Source organism: Phocoena sinus, chromosome 14 (genome assembly GCF_008692025.1).
Source record: "Phocoena sinus isolate mPhoSin1 chromosome 14, mPhoSin1.pri, whole genome shotgun sequence".
NCBI classification, from domain to species: domain Eukaryota; kingdom Metazoa; phylum Chordata; class Mammalia; order Artiodactyla; family Phocoenidae; genus Phocoena; species Phocoena sinus.
Window position 1 is genome coordinate 83,110,928 of NC_045776.1, and position 16,926 is coordinate 83,127,853.

Genomic DNA, 16,926 nt, shown 5'->3' on the forward strand with positions numbered 1-16,926 from the left:
CACTTGTTCTTCAATTAATGCTCAATTATCTCACGTATTTGGCAGACTAAATTTCCCTAAATGTAAACATCGTTTACAAATTTGATTAAATTCCTTTAAGCATTTCCAGCTACAAACTGAACACGACTTTCTCAAGCATTTCAAACCCCACAAAGAAAAGACTTGCAAACAAGCCAGACTCCAACCATTTACAAAATGCCTCTGTCCGTGTCTAGAGGACAGCGGCATGGACTCCTGGCCCAGACCACCCCTTGCTGCTTCCCTGACCTCTGTGCCCATCTCACCTGTAAAGTGAGGGCGCCAGCACTCATACGGCATAGGGGCAGGGAGGTTTAAACACACACACACACACACACACACACACACACACACACACTCAGGGCAAAGGGATCTACTCACTGTTCTGGGTGTCCTGTGGTGTCTTCTCTCCTGTTCATTCCCAATTTCTCTAGCTTCCCAAGCCCAGTGCAAAGGAGCTGACTGGATCTCGTCAGGTCATTACTTCTCCATCGATGAGCCCCAGGGCCCACCACACTCCCTTCTCTCCATCCACGGCAGCCTCCTCAAGGCAGGCTGGTGCCAGTGGACTGTCGGTCACCTCCTGGGCCCCCCATCAGGCACCCAGCATCCCTAATGTCTCCTTCTTAGCTCCCGCGACCACCAGAACCTTAACTTGCTCGCTCGTTTGCTATCTCTGACATGAGAATAACTACCCACGAGGAGTCTCTACTGAGGACTGCATGTGGCCCGACATAGAAACACAGCAGTTGCTTATTAAACACTTAGTGAAGAAACATGAAATACAGGCACTTGGGCTTCCCTGGTGGCGCAGTGGTTAAGAATCCGCCTGCCAATGCAGGGGACAGTGTTCGAACCCCGGTCCAGGAAGATCCCACATGATGCAGAGCAACTAAGCCTGTGCACCACAACTATGGAGCCTGTGTTCTAGAGCTCACGTGCCACAACTACTGAGCTCGCGTGCCACAACTACTGAAGCCCGTGCACCTAGAGCCTGTGCTCCACAGAAAGAGAAGCCACCACAATCAGAAGCCCGTGCACCACAACGAAGAGTAGCCCCTGCTCGCCGCAACTAGAGAAAGCCCGCACACAGCAACGAAGACACAACACAGCCAAAAATAAATAGAAGAAATACAGGCACGAATTTCCACAAAAATTAGAAACTAAAATGCTTTTCATCTGAAAACTAGAGGAGGACTGAGGACTACGGAAAGGACTACAGAAAGTACCCCACAGTGACTGGCACACGCTATGTTGTCTGCAGTAGTTTCCGTTTTGTTTTTTCTTAAGCAGAGCTCCAATCTTACGACTCAGACTGGATGGCTGTGCACCATCAGGAATGAATTTTAAATAGGAAGCCTCATACCCCCAAGTCCTCCAACACTCCTGGCACCTTTCAGGGAGGACACCCCATGACCCAAGCCCCCCGGCCTGGGCACCCGGTGCTGACTCACTGAAGCTCTGCAGCAGCACGGACATTTCTGACTCTAACAAATGCTTGGTTGCATTTTCTCCACATCGTGAGAAGTCTTCTAGAATTCATTTAAAATAAAAAACCAACATAAAAGAAGTCCGAGCCCCCAACGGAAAGAAGCTCTCTAGGCGAGCGTGGTTGCCCTGACACAGCTTAAACGGGTGCTCAGAACCCAGACAAAGAAAATACACAGAGAAAAGCAGCATATTAGCCAGTTTAATTTATTTAAGAATCTTACAAAAAAAGGAAAAAAAAAACAGAAAAACAAAAATCAAAAGACACAACAAAAAAACTAAATACAGAATTCGTTACGCTTCATGGTTGATCGTTTTTACTTGCAAGGGTATAAAACCTCGCTAAATGCAGCCAATACATTTTTATTGCATGAGACCCAATTTTTAAAGTTACAAATCAAAACGGTCGGAACAATCGTCTCTGGACACTCGGTACTGTATTACCACGGAAGGCTGAAGCAGTGCAGTATCATCAGAACAGTGCGTACCCTTCATACACTGACGGACATTCAAAACAGAGTAGCAATATAAAAAGAGAGATTTTAAAAAAGAGAACAGAACAGAAACAACCGGAAGAGTTTACATCCACCTTTGTTTCAAATTGTCTTTGGATTCCATCGTATGTTGTCTCAAGATGCACCATGTCAGATCAGAAAAGGAAGGAAGATCTATGCCTACGTATAAAAGTATCCTTTGCTCAGCAGAGGTAGAACCTGGCAAAAGTTTTATTGCAGAGATACAGCGTACCTCTTCCCACCTCTCATGGTTGATGGTAGATACAAGTGGTTATTGAAAAATAATATCAGTAGTTTGCAAATTCAGTATAAACCATGAACAGGATGATTTTTTCTGATGGAGGTGAGACTGCAATGTGCTACGTAGAAAAAAAGCTCTCTGCCCCGTAAAGTGGAAGTCAGAAAGAAGGCTGAAGCTTCTTTATCCTCTTCAGTGCCACAAATACTGTCACAGCAAGAAACGCCCTCAGGACAGGGTGGGCGGAAAAGCCAGGGAGTTCTCACTAAGGGGCCTGCGGACTGACCCTCAGCCCCAAGGAGGCCTGACCTGCAAGTATCAAAGAGAACTGATGTTCCCAGGTGGCACCCCTTGCTCGACTCTGCACTACAAGGGTGTAGTCTTAGCCTCATGGTGTCCTGACGGCTGCTGCTCCACAGGCGCCAGAGGAGGAAAGCCGGGCAGGACGTGCTGGGACAGGGATTCCCACTGGAGCTCTCCTCTGAAAGGCCCCGTTTCATGCCAAATTAGGTTCCTAAGACTTACCTAAATGCAGACAACTTTTAAATTTCAGGAAGTCTACGAAGTTCACTAGTAACGAGAGAAACATGTACACAAATGAAGGCCCAAGAAAGGCTCACGGCTATCTTTCCTGAAAGTTAAGGAGGAAGATTTTCTTAGAAGTGCGAAATCTGTAAGTAAAAATGCAATGTTGGCCTCCCTGGTGATGATTACCACCACTTTTGTGAGCCACCCCTGGGTCTGCCCTACTGGCAACACTAATCCAATCATTAAGAATGCCCTGATCCAGCTCAGCTCCTAGCTTTACAGCCAATCTAGTCAAGATCAATTCACCAGCTCACTGGTGGCGGGACAGCTCAGCAGATCCTACCAGCCAGTCCCTCCACAGTTAACTGGCTGTTTTACCCTCAGCACAGAATCAACCCTTGAGCTGAAGGCTCATGGAAGCCTCCACAGCAGTTGTGCTGCTCGATTCCGGAGGAAAACTGTCCCTTAAAGGACATTCTCTAATGTCACCTGTCAGCATGGAGACCAGCATGTACCAGGTCTGTCTCCACTCCTGCTATAAATATCCTTAACTGGTGGGAGCAGAAGCAGATTACCCATGCTCACTGGAAAGTAAGCTTCTGATTGTTACTTGCAGGCTAAAAGTACACGCTGGACTTCTTAAAGAAACAGAAAATCTGCAGCAGTAGCAGGTCATAAATCACTGTTCAGATCTGCAAGATTTTCCTCTCAGCTGGAAAGCCGCAAGGATGAAGGATTTGGTGCAGGCCTGAAAAACTGCAAGGGTAGGAACAAGTCGGGTTTACTGAAGAGCAAGTTTGATCCCAAATGCACTGAAGAAGTTAGAGGAGCTTAAAGGAAGTCTTGGGAAGAAATTTTTTAGGTGAAAACATGAGGCTCACTATAGCTTCCAAAGAGCAACATAAATGAGCATAACTAGTCATATAATGACAGTATCAGAAATTGCACTCAAGTACATTCCCCCCAATACAATGCATTGCACACAGTAAAAATTTGTAATAAAAATGCAAAACACAATCAGGCATGTTGAAAAATATTAACACAAAACAGACATAGGAATTCTATGGTAAAGATGCAAAACCGAATTCTAAAATATATGAACAAATTCAACTAAGAAGTTTTTCATACGTTTCTACATCCAAAAAATAACAATTTGTAAGAAGCCCCCTATGGGAAGTCAAGAAAAGAATAAATAGGATTGGAGGGAGGAGGGAAAAGAGAAAAACAAGCTGGTGGCGTCCCAATTTACAAGAAATATTTACATTCAGAATTCAAAAAGAACTCAACATTTCTATATATACACATTATGTACATATATATATATAAGTACAGCATAAAATCAGAAGGTGGGTTTTGGATTTCACCTCAAGTACGCAGAAAAAAAATTACTAGCTAGCTCGAGTTGCAGGTATCTATATATGTGTTTCCTTCACTTATACGCCCTTAAAAGACACTGCCTTTGTACTAGACAACTGGCATCCAATGAGGACTTTTTACAAATGGCTTTTGCTCACAGCTGTAGCCATGACATGGACTGCCTGCTGCATATTCCAGCAGCAAAGCGTGCACAGTGAGCGTGCGAGGTGTGGTGTTAGCCAAGGAGACTCCAGACATAGAGGAAGGATAGTCAACAAATGCCTACTGTCCCTGGGATGCCTGCATTAACCGAACATCTGTTAACTGCATACTGGTCTAACAGCGACTCTTATGTAGCACCATTCTTAGAAACTATCAAATATCATTCAGGTACATTTTTATTTTATTTGTTCAGGTACATTTTTAAAATGAGAGTATTTAGATAGGGACCTTCCTCTTAATATCTAATCAAGAAAAGGACCCAAGTGAAAAACACTTTTCCTCTGCTCCTACTTTCATAAACTGAAATGCATCCATCATTTCTAATCTATTGCTTTTTTTTCCCCTCCTGCTAAACTGGAAAGTGGAGGGGACTGAGGAAAGGCTCCCATTACACAACGGTAAGTGTCTGGTACCCTTTCTCGTCATGCCTGTTAGAAGTTGCTCTAATAGCATCACATGGAGATTAGCAAATGAATGTCCCAGTGGCTATAGCCAGAAACGTATGCTTCTAGAATATTATATACCCCTGGAGCTTGGTAATCTAGAACTTTCACCATTACAGATGAAGCAGAATACAAGTAAAAGGTTACTGTTGCAACTCAAAAAGGTTTCTGAAGTGCTAGCTGGATTGGAATAAATACATACACACACACACACCACTACACTGCTTTGGATGCAGGCTCTTGCTAACTTCTATACAGATGCAGAGAGAAGATACTGAAGAGTGTACCGGCAATTTAGCAGCAAAAAGGGAAAATTGCTTAAGCTATTTACTTTTTCATCAACTGTGTTTAAAAATACCTTATTAATACTTTTAGGAATTCATATCGTTGATAAATATCTGGGTTATCCCACTAAACTGCAGCTTGTGGTAGGGAGGGTGCTAAATTAGGGGAACGCTAACCCCCCCCGCCAATACCGTCTGAGCAGCTCTGGACTGGGAAAGTGGTTTTCAGTACAATCGGCACCGTAAACTCTGAAAACACTAACGTGACTTGTAATCAAGATCTTTGTGCTCAGAGCCATATTGCTAAAAAGGGAGAAAAGGCATTACAGAGGCCAAATGGACTCACATCGGGTTCAACAAGGTCCCTGGCTTCAGACGTGGCATTCAGATCCTGAAATACAAGGATCTGTTGTACAGAAGTTAGCTGTTGTCGAGACTTGATTTTCTGACAGAGGAGGACCTTGAATGCTGGGTTTTCCCATGTTGACCAACCTAAAACTTGCTGACTTGGGTAAGGGCACAGTGTTAAAGGTCATGTGTTCACCTCCAGAGAGAGGATGGGAAGCAGACTGCCAGCGCTCACATGCACACCACACCACAATAAGCATGTGCACGTGGCACCTCGGCTCCCCATCCGTTTACACGGCTGCCTTTCTGAGGTCTACTTTGAGAGTTTTCAGAGGCCTTACTTCTGGACTTTTTTTTAAAAAAGCAAAACAAAGCTGTTCTACAAAGAACAGAACATACATATATCCCCCTTTGTAACAAGATAGCTATTCCAAGAGCAAACATTACATCATAAATTGTGAGGGTCAACTAACTGCATGCTAAAGAATCCTCACACTGAAGCTGCTTGGAAAAAACCATAACCTGCTCAAAAAGATACTCCCACACACAAAAAAGGGAAGTTGGGCCAAGCCTCCAAGAGGGAGTCTCTTTTCCCCAACCCTGCCATTTTGTCTCACTGGAGGTAACAGGCTTGTTATGCTTCCCCCTCCACAGCTCTATTTCACCTCGGGATGTTGATGGAAGCTGACTGGGCTCCTGATTTAAAAACAGAAGAACTAACTGGGAAGTTCTGGTGCAGGTGGACAATTCTGCTCTTGACTGCCAGCTGGGTCTAGTGGCCCTAACAAGGGACACTGGTTGATATTCATATGGATCACTGCCTGAGATACAAGGACTAGACTGAGGATAAAAGTTGCATCCACTGGGCGAAATATGCCAAAGAACAGAAATTATTCTCAATTTGTTCCTTTAGGCGTCTAGAATAAATAAATCCAAAGAAAGAAAACTTACGGTAAACGTGACATAACCAAACTCAGGCTTGAAGAAACCCAAGAGGATGATAGCCCTAGCTTTCCCATCACTTAACATATATCTCACCTAATTCTGCAATAAGTTTAGAAAGTTACAAAGGAGAACAGTTCAACTTGAGAAACTTTCAAAAGTACTATCATTTTACCCCTTCCTCAACACCATTTCAATTTTGAGGGGTAGGTTTTAAACCAAAATATAAGGCTACCTGGAATGTTGAGCAACATGCAAGTTCTGCAGCAACCCCATCACAGACTACTTTTGAAGGTGGTGAGGGCCTAAACAAGAGTCCACTTCTGCTTAGTATAATAACTTTTTATTTGACATCTACAAGATTGTGGTATCTTGCAGCTTTTGACCAGGTTTATACAATCTCAGTTTTTCAATAGTGCAACCTGTGCAAGCAAAAAAAAAAAGGAAAGGAAAAAAAAGGAAACAAAAAGACCAATTGTCCCCTCACTTGTTTTTATAAACATCTATTATAGGCGAAACAAAACTTACCCATATTATAGATAAGTGTCTATTCACATTTGTACATTACCATTTTTAACAGCTTGAGATAAACTCTACAATGTCTTACAACACATTAAACAATATTCAAGTTACTGGGTAACAACAATAACAACAAGAAATAAACATACAGCAGAAGCCTCAAGTGTTTCCTCATTGTCTAGTTTACAACTCAAGTACGGTTTCCATTTTTAAGAGTGACAAAGCAAATTAAGATAACGAAGTAAAAAAAAGAAAGATTGTTTGCAAGACGGAAGCCAATTTGTACTTCTTTCTAAAACTATCTTTAAGTTAAGAAAAATGTAATTTTAAGAAAAGCAGGCTTGTAGCCATTTTTGCAGCACACATTAGGAATACTATTAATACATTAAAATTAACTTTTAAGAGTTTTATCACCAAAAAATGTATGTACTCATTACCTTGACAAGAAACCTGGGGCAGGGAGAATGGGAGAAGGTGATTTCGCAGGGTTTGAAGCAATACCCAGGTATAAACACTATAAAAATGCAATAACCAATGCTGTACATCTACAAATGTTTCTCTCCGTTACTTGACTTCTGTGTTAATCTTGTTTACGCATGCTTTCAAAGACATGCACTGTCAGAACAAAAACTAGAAAAAGAACCTGAATGCATGATATGTAACCTTTCATTTCATGCTTTAATAAACCTATTGTTTTAATAAGTTGGAAAAAGAAACCAATATATATTTTCTCTATTTATAGACTCAAAACACATGCATCCGGGGATAAGTCCCACAGCAATGGCATGGATGTACTGCGTTAACCCTGAGCACTGTATAACATAAAAGTAAAGCCAGTTTGGGAAGTTCCAAGCATTTTTAAACCAATTATGGTTCGTAGCTTTTAACAAACTCACAAACAAACAGACTGACACACACGCGCACATACCCCTCTGCTCACCCAAAGTAAAAGCATACGGTAAGTACCATGGGAAAAGCACGAGGAAAGACATATGTACCACCATCGGCACTGCTGATTTTCAGTTTTGCTATCTATTCCAGGTTTGTCCTTATTCCCAAAAAAATTAACTAGAGAGAGAGCACAACTGAAAAAAAATTATAATTCTTTGGAAACTGTCCCTGATTTTTATGCAAATGATATGCTTCAACAGCATTTCATATACATCCATGTTGAAACCTGTCTGTTCTTATGCGTTGCTCAAATTGGCGATGCTCTGGGGGTGACGCTGCTGCCAGAGCTGTTTCTGCTGGACTGCAAGCTGTTGAGACTGGTCTGAAGTTGACAGGAGATTTATAAGAGGAGACACACAATTTGCAGGAATGATCAAACCTGCAATTAGAAAACAAGAATTTATAGCGGTTGCTTCCAGGAGAAACCACACTATTTTACAGCCTCATAGCAAATTCCAAATGAAGTATAATATTAAGTTTAATGAATAAGACTCCACAAAAAAACTAAATGAATACCTAATAACTGAACTGGCCCCTTCAGAAGTAGCCCGATTCCTCAGCAGCATCACCCACAAATACCTGAGCAAATGCATGTGTCTAGTGCAACACCATCTTCTTGCTGAAGCAACAGAAGGCCAAGTACAGTACCTTCCTATCTACTATCTTTGAAGCTCCACAAATGTATGCAAGCACCACCTTCTTTGGCATATACTAATGTACCAAAGAGACTACAAAATAGTGGCTGCAAATTCAAATGCGTACTGAAGCAGTAACTTCTAAGTGGCACAGTGTGGAAGTCAGCAAACTGGAGAGTATATATATCCTGGGTAAGGGAACTTTAACTCCTCCCATGTGGGAACAGGGGCTCAATGTTCCAAGCTTCTCTGTTGTTGCTGCTGCTGTTGTTGTTTTGAAGAAGACAGAAATCCAGTCTTCTGATTTTTTAAAAAATAAATTTATTTATTTAATTTATTTTTGGCTGCGTTGGGTCTTTGTTGTTGCACACTAGGTTTCTCTAGTTGCAGCGAGCAGGGGCTACTCTTCATTGTGGTGCGTGGGCTTCTCACTGCAGTGGCTTCTCTTGTTGCTGAGTGTGGGCTCTAGGCACATGGGCTTCAGTAGTTGCAGCACGCGGGCTCAGCAGTTGTGGCTTGCGGGCTCTAGAGCGCAGGCTCAGTAGTCGTGGCGCATGGGCTTGGTTGCTCCGCGGCATGTGGGATCTTTTCGGACCAGGGCTCGAACCCGTGTCCCCTGCATTGACAGGCAGATTCCTAACCACTGCGCCACCAGGGAAGCCCACAATCTTTTGATTTTTAAAAGTTGGCAACTAACTCAATTGAAATCTTGCAACCAAAAATACCTGAGGATCAAAAAAATGTCCATGGACTGACTAGCCCACAGGCTACCAACATGCAACCCAGGATAGAGAGAAAGGTTGTTGCAAAAGAAACAAAGACAATGCGACAGGGAAAGTGCAATAACTGGGTGGATTTCCGTGAGGCCTGTCATTGAGGGAACAGTAGGAGCGGCTAGCCTGGTCTCCCTTGCTCCCTGCAGGACTCCAGTCCATCCTCTGTGCACAGTGGCTTTGACTTCCATAGTCTCAATGTGGCACAATGAACATAAAGACTTCAGAGAATCCTTAGTCTTCATACCAGGGAGCCTGCACAGATGTCGACAGTGAGGGAGGGGAGCAAGACCACTGAGGGCAGCATAAAATCACAACCACATCAGGATTTCAGCCAGAGCCAACTATACCCAAAAAAGCTTAACTACTGTTTACCCTTTTAAGAACATAATATAAAGCAAGCTCTACCCCACCACTGGAATAGATAGATGCTAAGATTCTAAGACGTTAGAAGCAAAATAAGAAAAACACAGGACCTGATTTTTCTTCTCAAGGCTCAAACCAAAAAAAAATTAAAACTCACCTACAATCCGCTGTCCATCCTCTGTTCTTAGCCGAACTATCTGCATTTTCACGTTTGTGCCACTGACAGATGCGAGAACACCCTCGACTTTTGTCCAGACACTCAGTACTGAGCCACATAATACATAGTATGTGCGGCAACGAAGACCTATTTCACAAACTAATCCCAAACTTGCTTTTTTGCAATTGCCACGCCTAGGATAGATAAGGAAAAAAATGTATATGTGCGTGCGTGCGTGCACACACACACACACACACACACACACACAAGGCCCACAAGGTCTACCCTAATTTCAAATGGAAAACGGCCTACCGTCATTTACCTTTACTGATATAGTTTGTAGACTGCAGTCCTTCTGACATATTGGATTATCCTGTCCAACTTAAGGTATCACTACTGATTTTAAAATTAGTTATTTCTTGGGCCTGACTCCCTTATAAAAGGGCTGATTTATTGGTCTTGATATCCATTTAAGCATTTGTCATTTTAATATCCATTAGTTTACTGTATTAATGTCAGTTTATAAAATAATCCTGCCAGTTATTTCCGTAGTATTAAACTACCAATATACAGTTCTAAATCAGGTAAGTGGAAAAGCCCTCAGCAAATAAACAAAAGCAAATTTATCTACCTACACGTGTCTAAACAAAAACCTAGCTAAAATTCATCTATATCCTGTATCCCTTTTCAAAAAGTGGGCCAGATACTCCATTTTCAATGCCCTGAAATGAACATAATGACTTGAGAACACCTCTGGCTAGCCCAGTAGCACAGCAGGATCAGCTCCAGGGCTCAACAACAAAGTTTCTAGTGCTGTTAACTATTTGAGGTACCTCTGTGGTTTCCTAGAAGTTCCCTAGCCTTAAGAATAAAACTGATTTGGGACACCAATAAAACTTTGGAGGAAAGAAAAAATAAAGGAAGGGAAGGAAGGAGAGGAGAAAGAAAAAGTCTCAATCCTAAGAATGATAGTTAAGTCCATGCTGGCAGACAACATTTGGTTGGAAGTAACAAAGCATCAGTGGGGAGACCTAAAACAGTGCATGGGCCAGAGACTTCCAACAAGTACCTCTGCTTAAAGAAACAACACCGAGCAATTGATAATCTGCTTGTGCACTTATAGGGACAGATAGCTAAAGAATGAAGGGGTGTTTAAATCAAATCTTGATTATACTTCGGAATATATGGTGAGAAAAATGAAAACTAACCAATAAGCATGAGTGCAAGTATCTGCAGATGAATCATACTGATCTAACCAGTGGACCAGGGCATCGTCTGAGACTACCTGTGAAAACAAGACAAAAATTCCATTGAAAAGGTATTGTTTTAAACAAACTGGTTGCCTAATTTGGTCTCTAAAGCCAACTTAAAACCATCTTTATACAGAAAACATGGTCTTCACTACTGCTTGCATTTGAATGTTACCCATAAAGCTCTGCCATGAGGTTTTTCCCATGTAATGAATATTTCAAATATTTAACTTAATTATAATTGTTTGCAAGTGAAAACGGCTAGGAATAATAGTAATATAAGGTAATAATAACAACAAAATAACATAGTAAAGTTAGGAAAAACAGGTATCACTGTTTTTCCAGAAATTATTGCAAAATATAAACACAGCAGTTCACAGTAAAACCAAGAGTTGGTGGGAAGGAATTTCAGTCTTGTACATCTTCCCTTTATTTAAAAAATTCTAATTTTTGTAGTTAGCACTATAGAAACTTCCTTTTCTGATAACATAAGCTGTTTCAAGTAATCATCTTTAAGTTTCCTAACAGTTGATAACATTAAGACTGGGATATTAATTTAACCAGAGTTGATAAAACTTTTTCTGAAACAATTTTCCAGTAATCAAATAGGAAAAATTGACAATTTCCATATAAACATAGTTGCAATATACTATTATAAAACAAGTATTTATATATAACATCATGTACAAATGGAAAAATACCTTCTTATATTTCTTTTTTAGATCAGCATAAATTTCTAATTTGAGCTGTTTCCCAGTATTTGGTCTATAAACTAAGAAAAGCTTCTTTTTAGGATTCACTTCTTTAACTAAGATGGCAGTTTTCTTGTTGTTTCTTATCTATTAAAAATAAATAAATAAATAGGTGAGAAAATATAAAGATTCAATACTGCACACTTTAAGACATGCTTGCTTTTTGTACCATCACATCACCAAAGCCAAGTGAGTTTGTAAATACAAAACTGTATGAAAGGATAACACCTGCTGTGTAACCGACTTGAACAAGGTCTCACCAAAGTGAAGGCTAATGGACCTTATCTCTGAGGCAAGACAATCTTTAGAAAATTGTGTTGAGTAATAAGACTTAAAGCACGATGTCCAGTGGAGACAATTTTGCTTCCTCTAGTCCAGGAAACTGGACTCGCAGCCTCAACAGGGTCAGAGGTATGTGAGGTAAGAATCTAGGTAGTGGGCAGGAAGGGTCTTCACAGGAAATAATTTTACCTCTGCTGTATGTTACTCTCCTTCAAGTTACAATGAAATATATAACCTTCAAGATAATGCCTTTTGATCACCCACAGTCCTCTGAATTCATCTACTCCATCAGTGCTACAACCTATTCCTATGGTTGTGTGACGGTAAAATATCACATGAAATATCACAAATTCATCTGTAAACGGTAACGCTGTAACAGGAGAAAGCCAAATGCTGAACAAATAATACATAAATATGATGCAGAAGTGGAAGAAAACGATGCATTAGACAAACGATGGAACTTGTTTTATTTTAAAAATTTTTTTAAAGTTGGACTTTATGAGAGGAACCCTGAGATTTGTAAAAAGCCCCATTTAACGCAAAGAAAAATAAGATTGGGAAAATTAGTATTTCTTTTGAAGAATGGTGAACAATTTCAAAGCAACAGTCTCCGGAGCAAAACTGAAGGAAAAAGAAAAGTTTCAAAGGTATTTTCCCAGCTCCTCTACAAAATAAATCATTTGCTAAGTTACTACCTTTTTAAAATTTTATTTTATTTTTGCGGTACGTGGGCCTCTCACTGCCGTGGCCGCTCCCGTTGCGGAGCACAGGCTCCGGGCACACAGGCTCAGTGGCCATGGCTCACGGGCCCAGCTGCTCCGCAGCATGTGGGATCTTCCCAGACCGGGGCACAAACCCGTGTCCCCTGCATCGGCAGGCGGACTCTCAACCACTGCGCCACCAGGGAAGCCCTACTACCTTTTTATATTAAGGTAATTCTTATGCTGATAAAAGGACCTAATACTTTACTTTTCTCTTCATTGATACTAAAGATCCTTCGTCTTTTACTTGTTCAAATGATTTGAAACATTGTTTATATAATTACTGCAAAGTCTATGAAACAAAAGTTAAGTGAAAAATACATTTAAAATTTTGTATCAGCTGATGTGAAATTCTCTAGCTAACTATATACTTTAAGGCAGTGTTTAAAGCACACAGCAGTGTCATCTATCTTGACAGGGTCAGGTTAATTCATTGTAACTATAAAATAAATCATCACACTACAGTGGAATTAAAAGTGATTCTGACATGGCTTTCCTCATGTCAACACACGTTACACACACTGCAAGTTGAAACTGCTTGCTGCTGAGGCGGCTCAATGAAGGAGGCTACAGCTTCTTGGAAGGATGTCTCTTCCAAGGTCCTCACTCTTCACAACCAGCTGCCTGTGGCCATGCAGCAGAGAGTAACAAAGGACAACGCTACCACATCCTTTCACTCAAGGGAAACTGGTGGGGATTAGCATTTTCATCAAAATCTACCAGTGCCTCAATTTGGCAATAATTTCAAGTGAAAAAAATATAACCAGGCTTCCCTGGTGGCGCAGTGGTTAAGAGTCTGCATGCCGATGCAGGGGACACGGGTTCATGACCCAGTCTGGGAAGATCCCACATGCCGTGAAGCGGCTGCGCCCATAAGCCATGGCCACTGGGCCTGCGCGTCCAGAGCCTGTGCTCCGCAACGGGAGAGGCCACGGCGGTGGGAGGCCCGCGTACCACAAAAATAAATAAATAAATAAATAAAATAACCAATATCCTATAGGGACCAATCAAAATCCCATCCAAGGTCTCAGAGAAATCTGAATAAAATCTAGTGAACTGTATCAGTATTTTGGTTGTGATATTATACTATAGGTTTGTAAAATGTTACCATTGGGAAAACTGGTGTAAAAGGAATTTCTCTGTATTATTTCTTATAACCTCATGAGAATCTACAATAATCTCAATAAGATTTTCAAACACACATACACACACATACATGCACAACTAGGAGCCAGATCCAGTTTGAGAGCTTTGCTATTGAATCAGAGACCAGTAAACCAGGTTTATGGACCAAATGGCTTGAGGCTCCTAAGCTTAAGAAAAGTTTAAGGAAGGAAGGGAGAAAGTTTCTGAGGAAGGAAAAAAAATCCATGCTGTTGAACCTAGGGTCAGGACAGGAATAAAGACCCAGACGTAGAGAATAGACTTGAGGACACAGGGATGGGGTACAGTAAGCCAGGACAAAGTGAGAGAGTAGCACTGACATATATACATTACCAAATGTAAAATACATAGCTAGTGGGAAGCAGCTGCATAGCACAGGGAGATCAGCTCAGTGCTTTGTGACCACCTAGAGGGGTGGGATAGGGAAGGTGGGAGGGAGGCACAAGAGGAAGGGGATGTGGGGATATACGTATACATATAGCTGATTCACCTTGTTATACAGCAGAAACTAACACAACATTGTAAAGCAATTATATTCCAATAAAGATGTTTAAAAAAAAAAAAGGAGAGAGAAGGCAGCAACTTAAACTCAGCCAAATCTGCTTGTTATCTTTCCCCTCAATCCTGATATGTCCTTTTACTTGTTCAGTTTTACCCATCCCACCCTAGCTAGAAATCTCAAGATAATACTAGAAGCCAAGAACAAAGCTGGGGGGAAAATCATTTTTCAGACTTTTAAGAACTAAACTTTTTCTCCTCCAGGATCTTCAAAAGAGTTTATCCTCTCATTCACACATAGAAATAAGTAAGTGATCTTAAGATCCAGTGATGCCATTTCTCTGAATCTACTCTAGAGATACACTCACACAGGTACATAAAGAAGCATGTCCTTTGTAAGAGAAAAAATGGAAACAACCTAAAAGTCAATTAATACGACACAGGCTAAATAAACCATGGTATATTCATAACACAGAATACCATGCAACAGCCACAATGAATGAAGTAGTCCTATAAGTATCAATACAGAAAGCACTCCAAGACTGATTGTTTAGTGAGAAAGGCATTTAAAGAATGATCGATACTGTATCATAGAATTGGTGTAAAAAAAATAACCAACAACAAATCAACCATCTAAAACAGTAAATTGTTTCCTATGGCTACAATACATATGCATTAAATGCACAGAAAATGGTCTGGGAGAACAGACACAAAACTGGTAACGGTGGCTACCTCTGGGAAGGTGGGAAGGGACCGCGGCTGGGAATGATGGTCAAAAAATTTAGTGCTATCTGTATTTAAATTTTTTCACAAGTGTAATAATGCATTCATGGGTACATAATTCAATTAAAGAATTTAAGAAAAAAAAATCCACAAAGAATAGTCAGCAGAGACCACATATTCTCTGCAAAACCTAAAATACTACCTGACCCCCGACATAAAAAATTTAGGGATTCCTGCTCTAGAGAGCTTATTTATGGTTTCACCCTGCCTGTGGCATCATCATATTTGGTCTCCTTTACGCAGTTCTTGAACCAGGTCTTCATTTACAGTTGGTCACTCCATAAAGGGCTTGGCCAAAAAGTTCGTTCGGGTTTTTGGTACCATCTTACTGAAAAACCCGAACGAACTTTTTGGCCAACCCAATATTTGCAAATAAAAAGTAAAATGTGCTACACACATACAAAGCAATATTAGTCACAAAAAGAAATGAAGTTATGACACATTCTACAACATGGACGAACCTTGAAAACATTATGCCAAGTGAAAGAAGCCAGACACAACTGTCACATACTGCATGATTCCACTTATATGAGGTACCAAGATACGCAAACTCATAGACAGAAAATAGATCAAAGGTTATCAGGCCAGGGGAAAGCTACTGTTTAATGGTGATGTTGGCACAACAATGTGAATATAATTAATGACACTAAATCATACACTTTAAAATGGATAAAATGGCAAACTTTGTTATATATTTTACCATAATTTTAAAAAATTAACAAAATGTAGAGAACTTCCCTGGTGGCGCAGTGGTTAAGAATCCGCCTGCCAATGCAGGGACACGGGTTCAAGCCCTGGTCTGGGAAGATCCCACATGCCGCGGAGCAACTAAGCCCGTGCGCCACAACTACTGAGCCTGCACTCTAGAGCCCATGCTCTGCAACAAGAGAAGCCACTGCAATGAGAAGCCCGCGCTCTGCAACAAAGAGTAGTCCCTGCTCGCCTCAACTAAAGAAAGCCCGCGCCCAGCAATGAAGCCCCAACGCAGCCCAAAATAAAAATAATTAAAAAAAATTTTTTTGACAGCAACTCTATCTCAAAAGAATAAGTAGCATCTTTAAGATATCCAAGAAAAGAAAACGTGAACTAAAGATTTCATGTCTGGGCTTCCCTGGTGGCACAGTGGTTGGGAGTCTGCCTGCCGATGCAGGGGACGTGGGTTCGTGCCCCCGTCCAGGAGGATCCCACATGCCTCGGAGCAGCTGCGCCCATGAGCCATGGCCACTGAGCCTGCGCGTCTGGAGCCTGTGCTCCACAACAGGAGAGGCCACAACAGTGAGAGGCCCGCGTACCGCAAAAAAAAAAGATTTCATGTCTGGTAAAATTTGTCTTTCAAGTACAAAGGCACAAACTTACCAGCACGTAAGAATTCAGGGAGTAATGTTTCCATAAGCCCTTCCTGAATCTACTACATAATGGGCTTCAGACAAAATAACTAGAGAGATATTAACCTAAGGACTAGTGAGTGAGTGGTGAGCTTTAAGTATAAATTAATTACCTGTAGAACTAAGATTAATTAAGCGTTAAAAGAAGAGTATAGGGCTTCCCTGGTGGTGCAGTGGTTGAGAGTCTGCCTGCTGATGCAGGGGACACGGGTTCGTGCCCCGGTGCAGGAAGATCTCACATGCCGCAGAGCGGCTAGGCCCGTGAGCC

The 16,926-nt window shown here is 41.3% G+C and overlaps 1 protein-coding gene across 8 annotated transcripts in view; it reads right to left on the reverse strand.

Annotated features, from left to right (window-relative positions):
* Positions 1 to 1,697: 1,697 nt before the first annotated feature.
* SBNO1 (strawberry notch homolog 1) overlaps positions 1,698 to 16,926 on the reverse strand; it is a 58,575-nt gene continuing 43,346 nt past the window's right edge. For 5 of the 8 annotated variants that reach the window (XM_032654591.1, XM_032654592.1, XM_032654590.1 and 2 more), the window contains 4 exons: positions 11,735 to 11,872; positions 10,992 to 11,068; positions 9,784 to 9,977; positions 1,698 to 8,231 (listed from right to left, as the gene is read on the reverse strand). In XM_032654591.1, coding sequence (XP_032510482.1) covers positions 8,089 to 8,231; positions 9,784 to 9,977; positions 10,992 to 11,068; positions 11,735 to 11,872 — 552 coding nt within the window. In that variant the 3' untranslated portion in view covers positions 1,698 to 8,088. Of the gene's footprint in view, positions 9,516 to 9,783; positions 9,978 to 10,991; positions 11,069 to 11,734; positions 11,873 to 16,926 lie in introns of all 8 variants that reach the window. The other 3 variants (XM_032654593.1, XM_032654587.1, XM_032654594.1) reach the window with 3 other exon arrangements.